At 44.7% G+C, this 21,721-nt stretch overlaps 1 protein-coding gene across 5 annotated transcripts; it reads left to right on the forward strand.

Moving 5' to 3' along the window:
• The first annotated feature begins 7,588 nt into the window (after positions 1 to 7,588).
• On the forward strand, positions 7,589 to 20,583 carry LOC116502678 (zinc finger protein 420-like). Of its 5 annotated transcripts, none has more exons than XM_032208569.1 (6): positions 7,589 to 8,540; positions 9,256 to 9,915; positions 10,188 to 10,287; positions 10,412 to 10,479; positions 14,669 to 14,798; positions 18,268 to 20,583. In XM_032208569.1, exons 2-6 carry the CDS (start codon positions 9,499 to 9,501, stop codon positions 20,493 to 20,495), a joined length of 2,943 nt encoding a protein of 980 aa, XP_032064460.1. In that variant the 5' UTR covers positions 7,589 to 8,540; positions 9,256 to 9,498; the 3' UTR covers positions 20,496 to 20,583. The 5 variants fall into 5 exon arrangements, with proteins under 5 accessions (XP_032064460.1, XP_032064459.1, XP_032064461.1 ...); XM_032208568.1 differs by having other exon boundaries at positions 9,295 to 9,915; XM_032208570.1 differs by having other exon boundaries at positions 7,589 to 8,531; positions 9,295 to 9,915.
• The last annotated feature ends 1,138 nt before the right edge of the window (positions 20,584 to 21,721 follow it).

Here is a 21,721-nt window from a genome sequence, read left to right on the forward strand (position 1 = left end):
CAAGTCAAAATGTTGTTTTTCCTCCAATAGCTAGTGATAGAACTCCCAAGAAGCACCTGTATAAACAACTTGTGGTCTCCCTACTATCACTCTCAGTAAACAAACTGAAAGAGTCTTGAGTCTCAAGTTATGAAAGAGAAAGAAGAAAAAACAATGTATCCAGCCTCTTAAGTGGCAGTGTATCTGCTTTTCCTCCTGTTGTTACAACCCTCTTTATAATCCTTATTATTATTATCTTCTTTATATTTCAAGTTTAAGAAAGAAAAAAAACCCTTAAATGAAGATCAGAAGCAATCCAATCAATCCAATCAAGTATTATAAAAAAAGAAGCAAAATTTTAATGCATAGGTGTAAGCAAAAGTGAAGAAGATATTAATCCATTTAGTTTAAAAAACAGCCTTTGCAAAAATTCCACCCATGAAAAAAAAAATCGAAACAGGATAACACACTAAGTTTAATGTAGATTAATTTCACTGCTCACAGCCTTCTGTCTTCAATTTTAATGTAACTTAAATTTTTTTGGGGGGGTAGTCTCTTTTTCTAATAATAAAATTTCCTCATCAATTCGACACCCTTTCTCTTTTTGCTTCCCGTACCAGAGCTGTCACAACTTCAGTAGCTTCAATAGCTGTGTTTCTGTCGCTGGAAATAAAGACTATTCTTGGCTCTTTCAGGGACTTGGCGGTGTCCCTGAGATCAGCAGGAGGTGCCCTTCTCAATCATTGTCTCTGCGGGACAGTTTAGGTCCGAATGGAACGTCCAGCGGTAGAAATATCGACTTGATCTCAGAGCACCAAGATCGCACATCGTGCCATCGCAATGTGAGCCTCTCTATGTTTTCAAGCATTAGGGCAGTGGTGGGTTCTGGATCCCATTCCAACAGGTACGGTTGGAACAGGCCCGGCAGCGTTCTCATGGACTCGCGCATGTGTCCTCCAGCACGCACGTGTGGCTTACCACTTCCATGAGCCTCTGCAACACTCCAGCTGCTCAGCGGAGCGTCGCACAGGCACTGTATGTGCCGTGCATGTGCTCAGAAGTACCAAAGACTTAAAAGACTGGTAAGGAGCTCGGGCAGGCGTGTGGGCCCTCCAGAGCACTGTACCGGAACAGTATCTGGTGCTCCAGGCAGGCTATCTTGTGCCCGTACTGGGGCATACCTCTTGCAACCCACCACTGCACTACGGCCATACTTTGCTCTTCTAAAGTCTGATGGAGATTAAGAAGTTGTCTAAATCTGATTTAAATAAAATTAAATATCAATGATATTGTTACTTTCTAGTCATGTATTATGCTCTTTTACTCTTTGTATTAAAAATATAGTAACATTCCAATATTTGGAAGTATTTGGGTGGGGGAATAGTCTGGATTTTAGAGGATCGTGTTGCTTGAATTTGCTTTTTCAGTGCTGATATTTGATGCCTCCTTGAATCTCTAGAGAGCCTTCAGAGTGGCTCTTTTGGAGGAAAGTGAGTTTTGATCCTCCATAGAAATTCACACAAAGATCACAAATGATTCCTACACAGTAAGGGGAATAAAAATGTGGGGTAGGCAGCATCACCACTCAGTGGTGTTGTAACTGGCTGATAAACCGTACTCAATGATTAGTCCTTAATGATACTACGTCTACATGGAGGGAACTAAGCAGTTTTCTTAAGTAGACTGTTTCTGGAATAGTTTGTTGATTTTTATTTTCGCTTGTTCTTATTTTACAATGCCTTGAGATAAAGACATGTGTTAAGGGCCATGGAGCAGTTATTGTTTATGTATAGGTTTCCTCAAAAACAAATTCATCAATTATCTTTTTAATCCTTGTAATTTAAAAAAAAAATCTGCTTGCACACCCAGTGAAGAAGAAAAAGCTCCATTATTAATGAAGTTTAATCACACAAGAGAATACATGGATGGCAGCATCTATATTGTATCTATGTGTACATCTAAATCTATATTGTAGACGTACATTATATCTACATCTATAGGGAGGACAGAAAACAGTGGGTTGCCTCAGGGTTCTCCCTGAGGTGCAGTTCTCTCCAAAATCTTTATTAGCAATGTAGATGGGGGAAATAGAAGGAAACTCATCAAATTTGGGGACTGTAGGTTTCAGAAATCCATCACAGCAGTGGTGTCCAAAATGTCTGTCTGCCTTACGCAGAGTTTATTTGGCTTTTATACAGTTTTAACAAGCAAAGCAAATCAGGGGTAGCAACAGGACCTTATTGGTACATTTTGCTTGTCAATATCTAAGTCCATCCCAGCCAGAGTAGAGGCTTCACATATCTCCTGGTACTACCTGATTCTAATAAACAGTTGAGGTCATTGGTCACTGAGATCATGGCCGTTTAATGCGCATGTCTGTAGGTAACCTTGCCTCTCTTCCCACATCTGGTTCTGCTAATTAGGTGAGCTCATAGGTATTCAAGGTAACCAGCTACTGAGATCATGGCATTTTACTGCACATGTTTTTACGTAACGTTTCCTCTATTCCTACATCTCACTCTTTTTTGTTTTGTTAGACAAGGCATCGTAAGAGGGGCTAGTAAAAGGATCATAATCGAAAAAGGAACATACTTGCAATTGTTTACACATGGCATATATACTTGACCCTGAAGCAATGCAGGAGAGAGTTTAGGACAAAAGCTGTGATGTACATATTTTGCAAAGGGAGGGAAGACATTGAATAAAACAGCATCCACCAATCAAAATAGCACAAATGATAACTAAATAACATATAACATTTCCCAATAAACCTGTGGCCAACCAAGCACAAAAGCTTTTCCACAAAATCTTAAAATATCAATTTTCAAATCAGAGGCCAAATTGTGTAAAATATTTAATTGGTGCTGGATGGTAATTTATCTAAAAGATTGAAACAACACATCAATTACTAAAATAGCTAAAAAAAGTAACATTAATTACTTTTACCAAATTACCCACAACAACATTAATATTGAAATTAGCGCAAGCAACAAGCGCCGGCACACCCACTATGAATATAGCCAATGCTACATATTCTACTTTATTAAGCAAAACTATCTCAGAGTCACAAATGCTGTTTAGCGTGACTCCATGTCGAAAACTACTTGAGTTAAGTTGCTGTTTGGAAAGCAAAACAGGAATTAACTAGCTAAGACAACATTGTGTTTCCCTAATATTAGCAGGAATATAATTAAAAGTTTCTTGACCATATGTAAAAACCATCCTTGCAAGAGCCAAACATAAGCAAAGTGAAAGGAAATCTCCTAAAAGCTGTGCAATTTAAAACAGGTGAACTAATATGAAAACAGTGAGGTTTTTCACTTGACGATGTACCATTAACTACTTTTGTGCATGTTGTATTGTCAGGAACTGCTATTATCAGAGTATAAAAAGCAATTGCATCAGGGGGTGGATCATAAGCAATCAATCCCCAAATAGATATAGTCTTATAGTTAAAGTTTCATTCAATAGCAATCTACTCAAACCAGTGAAGTTTTGAATTACTGCAGACAGGATACAAACAGGAACCAAGCATGTAGAAAGCAAATTTTCCATTTCATATGATTCAGATAAGCAAAAGACATCAGTTTGTGTGATATTAGCTAGCTGCACCCATAGATTTTTGCTTCAGTCTCTCTTCAATTGAGTTTTTGGGTGAGATGACAGCAGCTATCACTAAAGGGAAGCAATTAACAATCAAACATAAACAAATGATGACTAAGGAATTGGCAGTTAAAACCGCAAAAATGGCAGCACATAAGTTCTCGGGCATTTGTTCCACGTGTCGTTATTGCAGTACTGCTTGCGCTTTGGTGGTCAGGGTTTTTCACATCACTGGACAGCTGGTCTGACAAAATCATATTGGCCACTGTGCTGTCTGTAGAGTTACCTTGGTCATCTCTGGAACTGGGTTTGGGGACTGGTACCACCCTTAGCTGGATGAACACTACGTGCTAGAATCCACAAAGACCTGTAGAAGCAAGCACAGCATATCCTCATCCCCCTAGGGGAAGCAAACAAACTTTTTTAACCTGTTGTGTTACCCATGCCAAATTGGGGTACGCCAAATTGTTGGGTACCCGAGAATCTCTCCTTTTTTATTCATTTGTGAAGACAGTCCTTAAAGGACGAATTAGCACGTTCCACAATGGCTTGACCCGTGGAATTGTAAGGAAGCCCATGAATTAGAACAACGTTCCAAGTTGTACAAAATTTCAAGAAGGCCAATGAAAAATAGGCCGGGCCATTATCAGTTTTTAAAGAGAAAAATTGACCCAAAATAATAAGAGCTGAAAAAAGATGAAAAATAGCGGTTTCTTCTTCTTCATTAGCTGTTAAGATGTGGCCCACAGCACTCCTGAATAGGTAAAAATAGGTAAATGAATATACTTCCAGGGAGCCAGAGAGGGAACATGGGTGACATCCACCATAGTTGATTAGAGGCCAAACCACGGGAATTAACTTCTGTGTCCCCAAAGGGGGATGCCCCAGAACAGTGGTCCCCAACCCCCGGTCCGCGGACCGGTGCCGGGCCGTGGAGTACCTGGCACCGGGCCGCGCAGCGGCCGGGGGCCATGATCGCTGCAGCGGCCGGGGGCCATGATCCCTGCTGCCTCTTCACCCACACGCGCAGCCTGAGATCAACCCCGGGACTCGAACCCGAGAGCCGCCTCTCCGGTCCAAACCCCACTCCCACCCCGGCCGGCCGCCCAGCCGCCTTGGTGGCCCGTGGAGACAGAGCGCGTTCGGTTCGCCGCTACCTGGGGGCGCCGTCCCCATGACGTCACCGCGGAGTCCTCGCCTCCTTCCCTGGCGAGGCTTTCTCCCCGCCAGCCAATCAGAGGCCAGTCCCCGGGCAAGCGGGGACAAGTTGCTGGCCGGTCGAAGCAGAAGCGGGAGATTGGAGGGGGGGGGGGAGAGAGAGAGAGCGAGAGAGCGAGCGCTGGGCGGGTGGCAGCGCGTTCCACAGCGGACTAGGCGCGCCACGGGCTGCCAACCCCCCCCCCACACACACACACATACACACACTGCCTCTCTGGCAATTGGCTGCCCAGGAAGGGAGCGGGGAGCTTTCACAGATAGGAACGTGATGGGGTTTGTTTTCTTCCCCCACTCCTGAGCCCCTTTTTTTTTTTTTGCTTGCCTTCTGGGGTCTCCGCCGTGGAGCAGCCGAGGTCAGATGGGGAGGCGGGGAGAGAGAGAGAGAGAGGGAGAGAGAGATGGGCGGGTGGCAGCTGTCTGTGAAACATCTTCCCCTCCCCACCTCCTGGGCAGCCAATTGCCAGAGAGGCACGGTGGGGGTGGTGGGGGTGGTGGGGGTGGAAGGAAATAAAAAGAGAAGTTGCCCTTTCATTTTGCAATCTCTCTCTACGACCTTGTTTCATTCTCTTCCCTTTTGTTTCGTCCTCATTTCTCAATCTCAGCAACTTTAACACTTTTGGACTTCAACTCCCCAAATTGCCCAGCCAGCTAGAATAGATAGATAGATGGTGGATAGGTGATTGATAGATAGAGAGGGATGGATGGATGGATGGATGGATGGATAAATAGATAAATAGATAGATAGATGATAGATAGATAGAGGATATATACACATACACTCATACACACATACATACACAGAGAGAGACAGAGACAGAGACAGAGACAGACATGGATGGATAGATATCACAGAAGTGAGTACACCCCCTCACATTTTATCAATATTTAAGTATATCTTGCAGCAGTTTAGACATTAATGGCTGGGGGCCATGATCGCTGCAGAAAAACGCCCCCCCACCCCTGCGCACGCTCAGCGGGCCACGGTAAAATTATCAAAGGCTGACTGGTCCGCGGCGATAAAAAGGTTGGGGACCACTGCCCCAGAACACTGGGGACAAGATGAAACAATCTGCTTGGCCTGTTCGAATGGAATATGGCAAGCTTATGTCAGCCTCCTGGCATTCTGATGTAAAAAAGAGTGATTAAAAATAGATCTGAAAAGAAAGTAGAAAAAACATGAACAGCTGCATCTGAGTTGCATACCTGCTGCTTTAAGAAAAAGGTCCTGGAAGAAACAAATAACTACGTATGTGAGAAACAAAATATAAATGCTTTCAGTCTTATAATGATTGCTGCAAAGTTAAAAAAAAACAAAGCCATAAGGTTAAAAATAAATCCTGGGCGTGATGTAAGGACCTAGAAAGTTAAAAATAAGTTGACACACATAATGAAAGTCGAAAATTTAGTTTAAAAGCTGTTGAGAAAAGATTTAGAAAGCCAAAATAGCAATAAACAATTCTAAGTGTTGCAGGGACAGCTTCTATGAAAGGAAGACTTTGACTGCTCAGGAAAGAAACCACAATCTGCTCTCTATCACGAGAAGTCACGAGCCTCTCGCCTGCTTTTGCCATTCCGCGTCCTTCGCAGGCAACTCAGTGTCGGGAAGAGCTCCAGCCCTTTTCTCGCGCTCATCACTTGCGCATGTGCAAGCGAAATACCCTCCAGGGCCAGGATCAAGGCGGAGGAGGCAACGACTCTCCTCCCGCTGTCACCACTGCGCAATGGAGTAACTGGGGACGCAGCGCAGGGGAGCCACGCTGCGCAGGAGACTCCTCAGCGCCAGATTCAAGTCAGCCGTGAGCCGCGGTCCCCTTCGGGTTGGCTCAGGAAGGAGGGGAATGGGGAGCAGCAGCAGCTGGTTGGGTGCAGGGAGGGAAGAGCTCCGGTTCTCCTGCGCTGGACAGGGCTGTCCTTGCACAGGGCTCTGGAGCTCTTCCCTCTCTGCATCCAGAGACGGCTGCTCCGGCTCTTCCCTGAGCCAACACGAAGGGGACCGACCGGAGTCTGGCGCTGAGGAGTCTCCTGCTCAGCGCAGCCAGCTACTCACTTCTCAGCGGCGGCAGCGGAAGGAGTCGCTGTCCCCGCCGCCCTGATTCTGGCCCAGGAGGGTATTTTGCTTGCAGGTGCAAGAAAGAGATGAAAGAGAAAAGGGGAGAATGAGGGAGAGATAGAAAGAGAGCTGAAAGGAGAGAATGGGAGAGAGGGAAAATAGAGGAAAACAAATTAGAGGGAGAAGGGGGAGAGGGAGAAAGAAATGAAAGAGAGCTGAAGGGAGAGAATGAGAGAGGGAAAAGAGAGGGAAACAAATCAGGGGGAAAGAAAGGAAGAGGAAAGAAAGAAAGAAAGAAAGAAAGAAAGAAAGAAAGAAAGAAAGAAAGAAAGAAAGAAACTTTCTCAGACCTATGACGAAAGCAATGGCAAGCTAAATCTCTTGCCAAGAAAACTGCAGTTTGCCAGAAGGCACAAATTGGAAGCAAGTCTGATATTTTTTAAAGAAAATAACAGATGGCCAAAAAATGCATCTGAAAATAAGATTATTTGTAATTTTGGATAACGTATTATATTGTCAAACTCAAAAGAAAAAGATTGTGCTGTTAGTACAATCTTGTCAGCTTCCATCAACTTAGAGTTCACTATGAAAAGATTACAGAGAAGCAATTTCCTACAATTAATAACTTTATTTTGGATTTGCTATCATATTCCATGAGAAAGAAAGAAAAAGAAAGAAGGAAAGGGAAGGAAAGAAAGATAGAAAGGAAGAAGAGAAAGGGAGAGAAAAAATAAGAGAAAAACAGAAATGAGAGGGAGGGGGAGAGAACAGAGAGACCCTATTCCCACAGAAAACACGGAGCCATGAAATCTCAGTGAACTGAACCAGCAATTCATAGACAATCAAACCAGGGGGCTTAGCTGTTTCCCAGGTGTGGGGAATGAGAGAAAGAAAGAAAAAGAAAGAGGGAAAGTGAGGCATTTTCAGCCCTGAATCCCCAGAAGGAAAAAGGCATTTGAGCAAAAGGATTTTTGCTTCTTAAGAAACTTCACTTTTTCTTCTGAATCTCAAATTTGAGGCTTTGAAGGTCAGGCAAGAGGGGAGCTTCTGTTCCTTCTGGGGGAGCCCCTGAATTTGGGGAGGAGACCCCACCCCCCCAATAATCCCCCATTGCTCAATTGGGGCCTGGAGGGGGAGGGGAACTGAGGGAGGATATTAGGGGCTCTGAGTTGCTTCTCTGGAACCGGCTCCCCTTTGTGAAAGGGGCTGGAAACCCTCCCTTTGAAGGGATCCATGGACCATATAGACCAAATTTTTAATCAAGAAACACCCCCACCCACCCACCAGCCAGTCAATGTTACCAATGTTACCAATGTTAAAATCTGGTCACTTTAGGTGTAACTCTGTCAGAAGCAATTGGATAAAGAAGGGTTATGGATCGGGGTGGGGGGGGGAAACAACCTCCTCCTTTCTGGGCCCTGATGGAAAAGGCACCGTTTCCACCCTTTGCATAAGCCCCTTCCATGCACACAGGAACCCGACAGGTGTGTCCCACTAAAACGAGAACAGGACGCCGTGCGATTCCCCATTCGGCCACCGGAGGGCGGACGCCAGAGGTGATTTACCATAGGAGAATGGGAGGGAAGTGACGTCACTGGATCTGACGTCTCTATTTAACCCTTTGAGCTTCGCAGGAGGTTTGAATGAGTGCCGGAAAGTCTTGAAGGGGGGAGAACTACAGGTGGGCAGAGTAAGTGGCGGTTTGAGTGTGTGAGTCTCCGCGTGCAAAAGGGGAGGGGAGAACAGGGGTTCCTGGTGCTAGAGAAGGAAGGGAGAGAAGCCAAGTCCCCATGCAGGTTCCGTCTTCGGAGTCCTGGGGGTGGGAGAGCCCGGGATCCCATGTTCCCCTGCCGCCCCTTTCCACGCAGGTGGCAGGCAGAGGGAATCGGTGCTCAGGGCGAGCCGCGTCGCCCCAGGAACAAATCCCCAGAGAGGAGGGAGGGTCCCGGGGGAATCCTCCACCCCCCATAGCCTGGAGGAAGCTCCGAAGTCGGAGATGGGGAGAGCTTGGAGGGCAAATCTGGAGCAGGGAGTAAGAAGATGGTTGCAAGGGAGGAACTGCAGGAGATTGTGCCCGCCTTCTGCTTACATGCTGCAGGAGACTAAAACAGGGTTGGGAGCTCAAAAGAAAATATCAAAAGCAGATCACTTTTTTGAATGTCATTTTTTTTAAACTGAACTTTGATGATTTGTTCACCTATTAGAGTTTGGTGTGTTGGGTAAAACCTTCTTTGTAGGTAAATGCAGATCTAGGTTTTTATAAAGCAAGCCCTACTTTGTGAGAAAAAAAGAAATTAAAATAATGATCGAAAATGCATTTATTTACACACATTCTTGCACAAGGGCTAAGTGCTCAACGTGTACAATCCTGTACTAGCTATATCTTTCTATTGATTGTTCCTCAGGGGTAAAATCCACCATTTTGTGTTTAATCTCATATACAGAAATTGGAAACCATTTGCCTCTGGGAGGCAAAAAAAATTGGGCACCATTTATACTGACTCATTTGGAGGCAAACAAATGGACCACGAAGGCTGAAAGACTTGCCTGACTATTGTTACATGAATGGTACTATGAAAACAAAGGTGTTTGGAGATCCATAAGATTCCCTAGACCCATTTGGCATTGCACTACAAGACAGCGAAAGAATGAAAAGCCAATCTTTAGGAAGTGAGGGAATTGGAAAAGACCCTCCTGGTGTTCAGCCTGGGAGCGATGGGGAGATCTGGGCAAGAACTGGGCAGAAGATACTGGAGGAGGCAACCAGCCTTTCAGAAGTTCAGCCCTGGAAGTTCAGGGGCTTCCAATACAAAGAGAATGAAGGTCCCCGAGGACTATGCAGCCGACTCCATTCCTTTTGTAGTCAATGGTTGAGACCAGAAAAGCACACAAAAGCACAGATGCTGGACCTGGTTGTTTTGGAACAGTTCTTGGCACTTCTGCCCCTGAACATTGAGAGCTGGGTACGAGAGTGTGGAGCAGAGACCAGCTCCCAGGCGGTGGCCCTGGTGGAAGGTTATCTCCTGAGCCAGGTGGTGGAGCAGAAGGAGAGGATTGACTGGCAGGTGAGAGACCTTCTAATCTAATGCACTAAATCTAACAGTGGGTTGGAATTCTTAACTCACGCCTACCAGAGTTTTTTGGCATTCATTATACATGGAGATACTTTTAATTCTTATAGGACCTTGTTCCTTTATTTGTGATAGTCGTTCCTTTCCTAATTTCCAACCTCACTGATAGACTTCAGGGGCTTTGGTGGGGTGTTCACAGAAGAAGAATCCACTTTTCGATGTGAATTGTCCATTTATTCTTGTTGTTTCCTGCCTACTTTTTCAAGTCCTTCATGGTGGAGATCAGAGATCCTGAGGGAAGGAGGCATCCTTCAAGTTCATCTCCGGAAATCTCTCAGGAGGTTCCAAATATGGACACGACCGGAGGTAATCTAAAGCTCTCCCATTCCCCAGAGGGATCTCAGCTGTTTCATCTTCTCTATGCCTTCTCTATCTTCTATAGAACTCCCACGTTATGAATTATGCAGTATAAATTCTGTCTCCCTCATAGGGAAGAATAGAAGGAAGTTGACCCTTCCTGATGGTGGAACTGAAAGAATGGTTGAAACTCCAGTTCAAGTAAGAGGAAATTAATTTCTTAGATATTTTTTTTTAAAAGTTTTATTTTTATTTCTCATATTCACAAATATACATTCTCATAAGTACTGTTAATGTTTATGTGTTATCTTTTAACGTTTATCACAATTCATTTAAAAGGTTAAAAATACAATCAGGGCTGCTTTCCTTCCTTCCCTTCCCATCTATCCATCTTATTTTACAACAACCCTACTTCTTCTTCCGTCTCCTTTCCTCCCAACCTCCCTTCTTCTCTACCTCCTTCCTCCTCTCCTTTCTCTTTTCTTCTTCCCCTCCCTCCCCCACTCCTCCTCTCTTATTCCCTTTCCTACCCTCTCTCCTACTCTCACGACCCCTCCTTTACTTCCTCTCCTTTTCCCTTTCTTCTTTACCTCTCCTTTGTCCACAATTGGTGGAGACAGCAATCACGTAGGGTTAGCTCCATCCGGTAAGCAATACGGCTGAGTCTACAGATTAAAAGCCATCCTCCTTGCTGTTCTTCCCCAGCTTTAGACTCAACGAGTTCTTGGCTGGATGTGTAGGTGACTTCTCTCTCTTCAAAGTTTGTTTTTTTCTCATTCAACTTTTTAAATTAACTCTAAAATTACCCTCTGCCATCCTTAACAACTTCCAGGCAGAGGGGAGAGATTAAAATAGTCTGGGCTTTGGGGGGGGGGGGTTGAACCAACCCCTGCTATTACCCCTGATGTAGCTGCCATTATCTCTTTAGCAATTGAAAAGGGTATAGCTGAAGGCCTCTAACGTAAGGGATCCTATGGCCACAGTTCTAAATCTAAATCAGAGGGGCCTAAATCCAAGAGTAAAAAGAAACACTCTTCTGGTAAGGATACTGCTGATCCTTCGGCTTCTTGATCTTCCAGAGCAGGAGATGAGGATGAGCAACCTCCCAGAGATTCTGATCTCTCTGAGGACGAGGATCTAGGGCCCAGCCAACCAGCCTTTGTGGGGTTGTTCAAACCTACGCTTTTCCGATCCTTGCTGTTTAAGGCAAAGAAGATTGCTGGCTTTAAGCCTAACTCGGATCCTAAGCCTGCGACCTCAGAAACTGGTGATTCTGAGGATCCTCTTTTCCTAGAACGCACCGTTGAGAAGGAGGTGGTTCCTTCGCCTAGAATTTTTATGAACATGGTGCAGAGGCAATGGGCCTCTCCTGGCACCGGTCCTCTTCCTAATTCTCTTGATAAGCCCCTGTATAATGTAGGGCCTGCCTTAGTTAAGGCACTCGACCTTTCGGTCATTGACCTGCCTGTGGTAGCTCTGCCTTCTCCTAATGCAGCTGCCAGTGCTCCTGAGGATTTGCTTAAGCCTGAGGACAAGCGTTTAGAACAAACGCTTTTCAAAGGTCACCAGACCTCTGCCTGGGTTATTAGGGCTTCCATCGCACGTCCATCAAGACGGACATGCGGTCTTGATGCTCCCAGACTGCAGCCATTTCCAGCTGGTGAGGAACTTTTACTGTTTTTAAAAAAGACTGCCTTTAAAAAACTTAAAATTAATTTAAATTGGAGAGCAGAGGAATCAAGCGGCAGAAGTAAATTTGGAATGGTTTTGGACAGTGATTATCTTACTTTTTAAATGCTATCTTCATGGATGGAATTTATGCAAGACTTTTGAAACAGATGGATTAAGTTTTCTTCTATTTTTTTCTTTTATTGTTCTCTATAACCTATGGACTAAAGTTTTCCTCTTTCATTGCTGTGGGTGTTCTTCTAACCCATTTAAGGATTGGACTCTTTTTTTCTAACTTGAAATACAAAAAAGATACAAAAGAAATAAGGAAATTTGCAATGGTAATACTGCTGCTCGGAGGCTGAAGGGTTTGTGTATTGGAGTTTGTGTATTGGAAACGGAACACTTTTTTTCTTCGCTGATTGTTTTGGCTTGGCACTGCAAGGTCTTACTGCTTGGTTATAGAAAGTGATAAGAAGGGAAGCATACAGATGTCCCTTTGAAGTATATCTCTAACCAGAGAAAAGTGAAAACAAACGTTTTTGTGAATCTATGTTTAATTTTATTAACCTTCCAAGCTAGAGTAGCTGTATTTGTTAGCTGGAGAGAATGACACAATTCCAAAAGCAAACAGAAATCTTGAGCTTGCAAAAGATATTTTCAGAAATACAGAAATTATCAGATACATACAGTGGGGCAAAAAGTATTTAGTCAGCCACCAATTGTGCAAGTTCTCCCACTTAAAAAGATGAGAGAGGCCTGTAATTGACATCATAGGTAGGCCTCAACTATGAGAGGCAAAATGAGAAAACAATTCCAGACAATCACATTCCCTAGATGTTCACAGGATTTACGTATTTATATCAAATGTTCAGCTATGTTCAGGCATTCTGAAGCCTTGCTAGTCTCTTTTCAGCCAGCTTCCCTGGGTTCTAAAGTCTCCTTTTCCACCATAGGTTGCTGGCTCCTATTTCCTTTATCCGTCATTACAAGATAGACCGGTTTACTTCGGCTGAAGCGGCCTTTGGAAGGAGGTTTTACAGCAAGTCCATTCCTTAGACTCCACTTCCACGGAGACCCAATCCCTCCCTTAATTAGGGACTAGTTTGGGTATTTCCCTACGTGACTGCTGTCTCCACCAATTGTGGAGAATGGGTGTTGGCACTTACCTGATATGCTCATTCTCACCGCAGATGGAGACAGCAGTCACTCCCACCCAAATCCGGTCTGGTTTCAGCCTTGATGGGTTTAGGTCTGCCCTGTTTTTCTGTTGTTTGGTTTTCCTTTTTTCTACTTCTCCATATCACCTACACGTCAGTCTACAGTTGTCTTCGCCTAAAGCTGGGGAAGAGCAGCAAGGAGGATGGCTTTTAATCTGTAGACTCAGCCCTATTGGTTACTGGACCAAGCTAACCCTATGTGACTGCTGTCTCCACCTGCAGTGAGAATAAGCGTATCAGGTAAGTACCAACACCCATTCTCCTCTCCTCTTCCTCTTTCTAATCTCTCCCTCTAATCTTTCGGCTGGCATGTGCCATCTATGAAACATTTTATACAAATTTTCTTTATATGCCGTTGCCATTGTTGGTTTACACTTTCCCATAGTTTTTGCCATTTTTCTAACTCTATCGTGTAACCAAAGTTTTTTGCCCATGCTATCATTGTTTCTTCTACTTCTTCCTCTTCTAATTTAATTCTAAGTAAATAACTATATAGTTTCTTAATCATTTTTTTCATGTGTTCCCATAAGTATCGTATCCAATTCTGAGCTTCCCAAGTAAAAAACATTTTGATATCTTGATTGTATTTGCATTTGTGTATGCACCCTATATCAATCCCTTGTTTCTTCTAGTGCTTTTTTCTGTTTTAGTTCTCCCCTTTCTGATAAAATATCTTTGTATCTAATAATGTTTCTCATATTACTAATATTCGGATGTGTCAAACCTTCCATTGTTGAAAGCCACGTTGGTATTTTCAAGTAGTGTTTTCCTTTCACTTTTTCCCGTACTGTTGTTGTAATGTTATTTTTCATTCAGGAGTCAGACAGCCCACAGATAAAAACTGTTCTTCAGCCTGTTTGTGCGTCTGCTTATGCTTCTATATCTCCTACCCAATGGTAGGAGAGGAAAGAAGGGCTGACCAGGGTGTGAATCGTCCCTGAGGATTTTCTTCGCTGTCCTAAAGCAGGGAGCCCTAGCGATGTCGGTTAGCCCACCATGTTTTCTGCTGTGCTCACCAACCTCTATAAAGTCTTTATCCACGGCTGTCAAGCCAGGATACCACACCGTAATGCAATGAGTGAGGATGCTTTCTATTGTGGAACAGTAAAAAGAGGTCATCAGTTTTGGTTCCACTTTATTTTTTTGCAAGACCTTAAGGAGTCTGGCTTCCCATCATGCACTTGGTTTGAGAGGGCAGGCTGATTGGCAAATGAGTGGAGTAGGCTCCAAAATAATATACTTGGGGTGTGTTTGTCTGTCCGGCCACTAGATAGGGCAAGAGAGCAACAACAGTATAAACGTATATGTTGTGGCATAACACTACCCAAATTATTTCTTCAATCCAAACCTTTTCTCTGTTTGTTTTCTCACATAAATCCTGGATGCTACCTAGGAGACCCATTTACCTTAGTGCATAGCTTTGCTTTGGGAATTTGTAAGCGATAGGACCTTTTTTTTAACAATTCCTCCTGGGCCTTCTGTGTACTCTCTTTCCCCATTAGGAGGGCCTTGTCTCCTTCGAAGAGGTGGCTGTGTATTTCTCTGAGGAGGAGTGGTCTCAGCTGGATCCTGACCAAAAAGCTCTGCATTGGGAAGTCATGATGGAAAATTACAGGAATGTGGCCTCTCTTGGTAAGAGACTTCAGGAAGACTTTTTGTAGTTGGATACCTTGGGCTGTTTCTCATTTAAAAAATCTCAAATTGATCTGCTCTTAGGAAGGAAATAAATCCGTGGTGTTCCCTTTAGATGCATCCTGTGCCATTTCACATCTGATGTATTTTCTATTTCTATGTAAAGATGTCAGTGGCAAAGTCATTCCTTGTCTTGATGTAATGACACATTGGTGGAGACAGCAGTCATGCATTGCTTAAATCAGTCAATAACCAATAGAACTGAGTCTACCAAAGTGATGTCATCGCCTCAGAGGAGTGTCCTCCGGCTTTTTTAGACTCAGTTCAATCTGAACTGGCTGTGGTAACTGCTTTCTCCTCAACTTTAGTAGATATTATAATTACCTTTAATTGGATATTTTTCTAAATTTCACCTAAATTACATCCAAATTGGAAGGAATCAGTGGATAGCTACTCAGAGCTAAGTCTCTTAATTAGCCCCCGGGCTCCTTGGAGAGACTCACCAGGGCTTCTTCGAGGCTTCTGCCTCCTGAGCTTACTGGCAATTCAGAGGCTCTCCTGCAAGCAGTGCCTCTCAGCAATGCCATTGCAGGCTCCGCTCAGCGCTGCTGCCTCTACTGGCCTCTGGGCATTTGCCTCGTGCCGCCAAGCCCGCAGCCACTTCCAAGCGCCGCAACGCCACCAGCAGCCGCCAAAAGCCTCCAGTAGCCGCAAAAGAGCCGCCGGCCGCCACCACTAGAAGCATCGCCGCCGCCCCTCAGTGCTCCCGCCTCACCGGATCACAGCTGCTGCTCTCTTCAGACTCCGCGGCCTCTCCGCAGGGCCCTCGATGCCCTCCCTCATTCTGCGGCCTCAGCTACCTCTTGGCACTTGGCCCATAGGCTCTGTAGTCTCACCAGCCATTTTGTTTTGACGCGAAGATCTCCAGTGGCCATTTTGGGTACTTCAAGAAGTCGTGAGTACAGACCATGGCCTCATCTCCTGCCCCTGAGCCACCCACCAACGAGACCCGTTCTTCTGGGACCCGCAAACGCAGGCCTGCCCCAGAAGACTCCCTCTCTGAACCCACTCCCAAGGCCCCCAAGGAGTCCCATTTGAGTGCAGCCAAGCCACAGGCAAAGGACAGTGCCACCCATGTTCCTCTCAGCAATGCCAAGGCCAAGATCAATCACACCGAATCCCATCTATTTCAGGCCCAGAGGCCTACTCAGCCTAGTCCTTCTCCTGACCTATCCTCTGATTCGGAGGATTTATTTGTTAAATTTCTAGGCCGCCCAATCCTGGAGGACTCCGGGCGGCTTACAAAGAAAGAAAAAAGAAAGCAAAATAAAAGAATAAGTTAAAAATTCCCACACATACATTTCTAATGGGGGCTGGATCTTAACAATAAGGTCAACACCCCCAGGCCTGCTGGAACAGCCAGGTTTTAACAGCTTTTCTGAATGCCATGAGAGTGGGTAAGGTCCGGACCTCTGGGGGTAGCTGGTTCCACAGGGTCGGAGCAGCCACAGAGAAGGCCCACCTCCGGGGGCCCACCAGCTGACATTGTCCGGCTGATGGCATCTGAAGGAGGCCCACCCTGTGGGATCTTATCGGCCGTTGGGAGGTGTGTGGCAGTAGGCAGTAAGATCTATTTTGCCAAGACAGCCGTCTTTAGGCGCATCGAAGCACTCTTTTTCTTTCCATCCCACAAACAAGGGTCTAAAGGCTTCTCCATCTATGGTCAGGTGCTGGATCCATCAACTATAACTAGGGCTTACCTGGCAAGTCACCTCATGACTCCATCCAACATCACGGCGCATTCTACACGCAGCGCGGCTACATCAGCTGCATGGACAAAGCAGGCCTCAGTGGAAGAGATCTGCAAGGCGGCCACCTGGGCGATCCCCAATTCCTTTATCCTCCATTATAAGATGGACAGATACGTGTCGGCGGATGCAGCTTTGGTATGTCCCATGCATGACCGCTGTCTCCACCAACGTTGGAGAATGGGGCATTGGTTTTTACCTGATACGCCCCTTCTTGAGGCAGGTGGAGACAGCGGTCATCCCCACCCTTGGTTCCTGGCCTAGTGCACGGAGGGGGTTCTCAAGCTAGGCTAGAGTTTTGGAGGATTGAAAGCAGTCAACTAATGCACAGCAGTCTACTTATCTCCTTTGTCACAAAAGCAGGAGGACTCCTCTGAGGCGATGACATAACTTTGGTAGACTCAGTTCTATTGGTTACTAACTGAGTTAACCCATGCATGACCGCTGTCTCCACCTGCCTTGAGAAGGGGCATATCAGGTAAGAACCAATGCCCCATTCCTTGTCTTGATGTAATATTAAACTCCATTGCACATCTCAGCTTTTTTGGCCAATATAATTCCATATCAGTCCTGTGAAGCCGTGATGGCGCAGTGGTTAGAAGGCAGTACTGCAGGCTACTTCTGCTGCCTGCCGGCGGCCTGCAATTTGGCAGTAAGAATCCCGCCAGGCTCAAGGTTGACTCAGCCTTCCATCCTTCTCAGGTCAGTAAAATGAGGACCCAGATTTTTTGGGGCAATATGCTGACTCTGAAAACGGCTTAGAGAGGGCTGTAAAGCGATATATAAATCTAAGTGCTATTGCTATGAGGCCTTGTCGTTCAAGTAAGTGAGTTAACTACTTCTGTTTGATTTCTATCCTGCGCCTTAGAATTAGGGGCGAAATGGTGACGGTTTCCCATTGCAAACATGCAGCTTAAGCTTAATAGAAGAACACTAGTATCTTCCCCCTTCAATCATGTGATTTTTGGCAAATAAAAAACAAAATGTAAGTGAAACATGGTTTTTGTAAGAAGAAAAAGAGCAGGTTGAAAATGAGTTTCAAAGGGGGATTTAGTTCTTGTAGGTCTCTGTTGGAATAGGCACACAGGTGGTATTGAGCAGGTTCCGCCCATTTCTGGAGAACTAGTAGCGGAAATTTTGAGTAGTTTGGAGAACCAGTAAATAGCACCTCTGGCTGGCCCAGTCCCCATCTATTCTCTGCCTCCCGAGTTCCAGCTGATCGGAAGCGAATGGGGAGTTTGCGCTAACCTTCCCCTGGAGTGGGATGGTAATGGAGATTTTACAGCATCCTTCCCCTGCCACACCCGCCAGGCCATGCCCACCAAACCACGCCCACAGAACTGGTAGTAAAAAAAATTGAATCCCACCACTGAATTGGTACCTTTCCAATAAATGTTAGGTTTTCTCCTAATGCAACTTTGGATGCTTCCTCTGATTTTCCATTAAGTCAGAGCTGACCCTTGTTGGGATTTGAATATCTATGGATAATTATAGAGAAAAAGAATGTCTGCTATTCTTATTCTTATTCTGCTATTTATATCATTGTAAGCAATCAAACATGCTATGTCTTAGAGTCTGAAAAGTTTCAGAAGGCAATAATGATGACTTCCGACTGATTGGTCTTTTCCTTTAACCTTGTTTATTTCTCTTTCCCCTTGAAGGTGATAATGAGCAGGACCATGAAGAGTCAAGGGAATCATTCCAAGGGTTCAGGCATGGAGATGCAATGGAGAAGCCTGCAATTGAAACAGAATTTCACAGGCAGGAGAGAAACCCCTCAAGTAATTGGAATAATTTAAGCTCATCTTCCATTGAGGCTCACATGCAGGAGCTTCTTGAGGAAGGAAGAAAAATACAGAAGAAATATATGGGGAAAGGTGTAAAACTATCCAAAGACACATTAGAAGTAAATGAACACTATCCATCCACATCCAAAGGCCAAGATTATATACGCAAACACAATGGAAAAAATTACAATTGGACTATCCCATTTTCTCAGGAAAATGGGTCACTTACATCACAAAAAAGTCTTCCCATCGGAGAGAATCTGGAGAATGGAAACAGCTTCTGTGAAAGGAAGACTTTGACTGTTCAGGAAAGAAACCACAAGGAGAAGCCATATAACTGCATGGACTGGGGTTCGGGATTCCATAAGATTGCATCCCTTGTGAGACATAAGATAATTCTCACATGTGATAAACAATATAAATGCATAGATAGTGGAAAGAGCTTCAACAAAGAGAGTAATCCTACATCCCATAAAAGGATTCATATGGGGGAGAAGCCATTTAAATGCATGGAGTGTGGAAAGGGTTTCAGTACAAGCAGTGCCCTTACCGTCCATAAGAGGATCCACACAGGGGAAAGGCCATTCAAATGCCTGGAGTGTGGAAAGTCTTTTTGTCAGAGACATCATCTTACTTCCCATCAAAGGAGCCACACACGGGAGAAGGCATTTAAATGCATGGAATGTGGAAAGGACTTCAGTACAAGCAGTGCCCTTACCGTCCATAAGAGGATCCACACAGGGGAAAGGCCATTTAAATGCCTGGAGTGTGGAAAGAGCTTCATCCAGCCTAGTGGCCTCATTAATCATAAAAGGATCCACACAGGGGAGAAGCCATTTAAATGCATGGAGTGTGGAAAGTCTTTTTGTCAGAGCCATCATCTAACTTCCCATCAAAGGATCCACACACGGGAGAAGTCGTTTAAATGCATGGAGTGTGGAGAGTCTTTTTGTCAGAGCCATCATCTTACTTCCCATCAAAGGATCCACACAGGGGAGAAGGCATTCAAATGCATGGACTGTGGAAAGTCTTTTGCTCAGAGCCACAGTCTTATGGACCATCAAAGGATTCACACAGGGGAAAGGCCATTTAAATGCATGGAGTGTGGAAAGGGCTTCCGTACAAGCAGTGCCCTTACCGTCCATAAGAGGATCCACACAGGGGAAAGGCCATTTAAATGCCTGGAGTGTGGAGAGTCTTTTTGTCAGAGTCATCATCTTACTTCCCATCAAAGGATCCACACAGAGGAGAAGGCATTCAAATGCACGGAGTGTGGAAAGTCTTTTAGTCATAGCCACAGTCTTACTTCCCATCAAAGGATCCACACAGGGGAGAATCTATTCAAATGCATGGAGTGTGGAAAGGTCTTCAGTACAAGCAGTGCCCTTACTGTCCATAAGAGGATCCACACAGGGGAAAGGCCATTTAAATGCCTGGTGTGCGGAAAGGGCTTCAGTACAAGCAGTGCCTTTAACGTTCATAAAATGATCCACAAAGGGGAAAAGCCATTTAAATGCATGGAGTGTGGAAAGAGCTTCAGAAGAAGCAATTTGCTTAAATGCCATCAAAGGATCCACACAGGAGAGAAGCCTTTCGCATGCATGGAGTGTGGAAAGAGCTTCAGGCTAAAGTATTTTCTTATAACCCATCAAAAGATCCACACAGGGGAGAAACCATACAAATGCATGGAGTGTGGAAAGAGCTTCAGCTACTCCAGTGGCCTCATTCTCCATAAACGGAACCACACAGGGGAGAAACCATATAAATGCATGGAGTGTGGAAAGAGCTTCAGACAAAGCAATGCCCTTACCGTCCATAAGAGGATCCACACAGGGGAAAGGCCATTTAAATGCCTGGAGTGTGGAAAGAGCTTCATCCAATATAATGGCCTCATTAATCATAAAAGGATCCACACACGGGATAAGCCATTTAAATGCATGGAGTGTGGAAAGTCTTTTTGTCAGAGCCATCATCTTACTTCCCATCAAAGGATCCACACAGGGGAGAATCCATTCAAAAGCATGGAGTGTAGAAAGGGCTTCAGTACAAGTAGTGCCCTTACTGTCCATGAGAGGATCCACACTGGGGGAAAGGCCATTTAAATGCCTGGCGTGTAGAAAGGGTTTCAGAACAAGCAATTTGCTTAAATGCCATCAAAGGATCCGCACAGGGGAGAAACCATACAAATGCATGGAGTGTGGAAAGAGCTTCAACTATTCCAGTGGCTTCATTTTCCATAAACGGAACCACACAGGGGAGAAACTATATAAACGCTTGGTATGTGGAAAGAGCTTCAGAAGAAGCAATTTGCTTAAATGCCATCAAAGGATCCACACAGGGGAGAAACCATACAGATGCATGGAGTGTGGAAAGAGGTTCAGTTACTCCAGTGGCCTCATTTTCCATAAACGGAGTCACACGGGAGAGAAACCATATAAATGCATGGAGTGTGGAAAGGGCTTCAGTATAAGCAGTGCCCTTACTGTCCATAAAAGGATGCACACAAGGGAGAAGCCATTTAAATGCATGTAGTGTGGAAAGGGCTTCAGTATAAGCAGTGCCCTTACTGTCCATCAAAGGATCCACACAGGGGAGAAGGCATTCAAATGCATGGAGTGTGGAAAGTCTTTTGGTCAGAACCATAGTCTTACTTCCCATCAAAGGATCCACATAGGAGAGAATCCATTCAAATGCATGGAGTGTGGAAAGGACTTCAGTAGAAGCAGTGCCCTTACTATCCATAAGAGGATTCACACAGGGGAAAGGCCATACAAATGCATGGAATGTAGAAAGGGCTTCAGTACAAGCAATGTTCTTACGGTCCATAAGATGATCCACACACAAGGAAAGGAAGTGCTTGCTGTTGCTGTGAAACAACTGATTTTTCCCAACTCCCGGGATCTCCGTTGAATTTTGGTAACTGGATGGGCCAATCGGACCTAAACCGTCCCGTGATAGGTAGGGGTATATCCTGCTGATCCCAGAGACACCCGCAAAGTCTCTGGTGATCTGGGAAAAAGCCCCTTTTGCTGGCAACTTTTAGTCAGACATTAGGCTGCTGAAACAGCAGACAGCTCCGTAATGCAAGGCCAGGAGAGAGGCATGTCGTTTGGTGACAATTTTAAATTCTTTTTTTCTTTTTTTTTAAGTTTTTTTTAAAAAATCAAACAAAAACATACATAAAAATATCATCAGTTACATATCTATTTAGCATGTCATTTGGTCACAAATGTTTGTGCGTCACCGCTTTCAGTTACATATAAGATCAATAGTTATCAACCCAATATACATTAGTACATTGGTTATCATTATAAATCATATATTCATA

The sequence above is a fragment of the Thamnophis elegans genome, chromosome 2 (assembly GCF_009769535.1).
Source record: "Thamnophis elegans isolate rThaEle1 chromosome 2, rThaEle1.pri, whole genome shotgun sequence".
NCBI classification, from domain to species: Eukaryota; Metazoa; Chordata; class Lepidosauria; order Squamata; family Colubridae; genus Thamnophis; species Thamnophis elegans.

Coding starts and splice junctions, on each gene's coding strand:
- LOC116502678 (XM_032208569.1), top strand. CDS start 9,499: ATGAAAAGCCAATCTTTAGGAAGTGAGGGAATTGGAAAAGACCCTCCT. Junction 10,480..14,668: donor TGGTTGAAACTCCAGTTCAA/GTAAGAGGAAAT, acceptor TTTCCCCATTAG/GAGGGCCTTGTCTCCTTCGA. Junction 14,799..18,267: donor CAGGAATGTGGCCTCTCTTG/GTAAGAGACTTC, acceptor TTCCCCTTGAAG/GTGATAATGAGCAGGACCAT.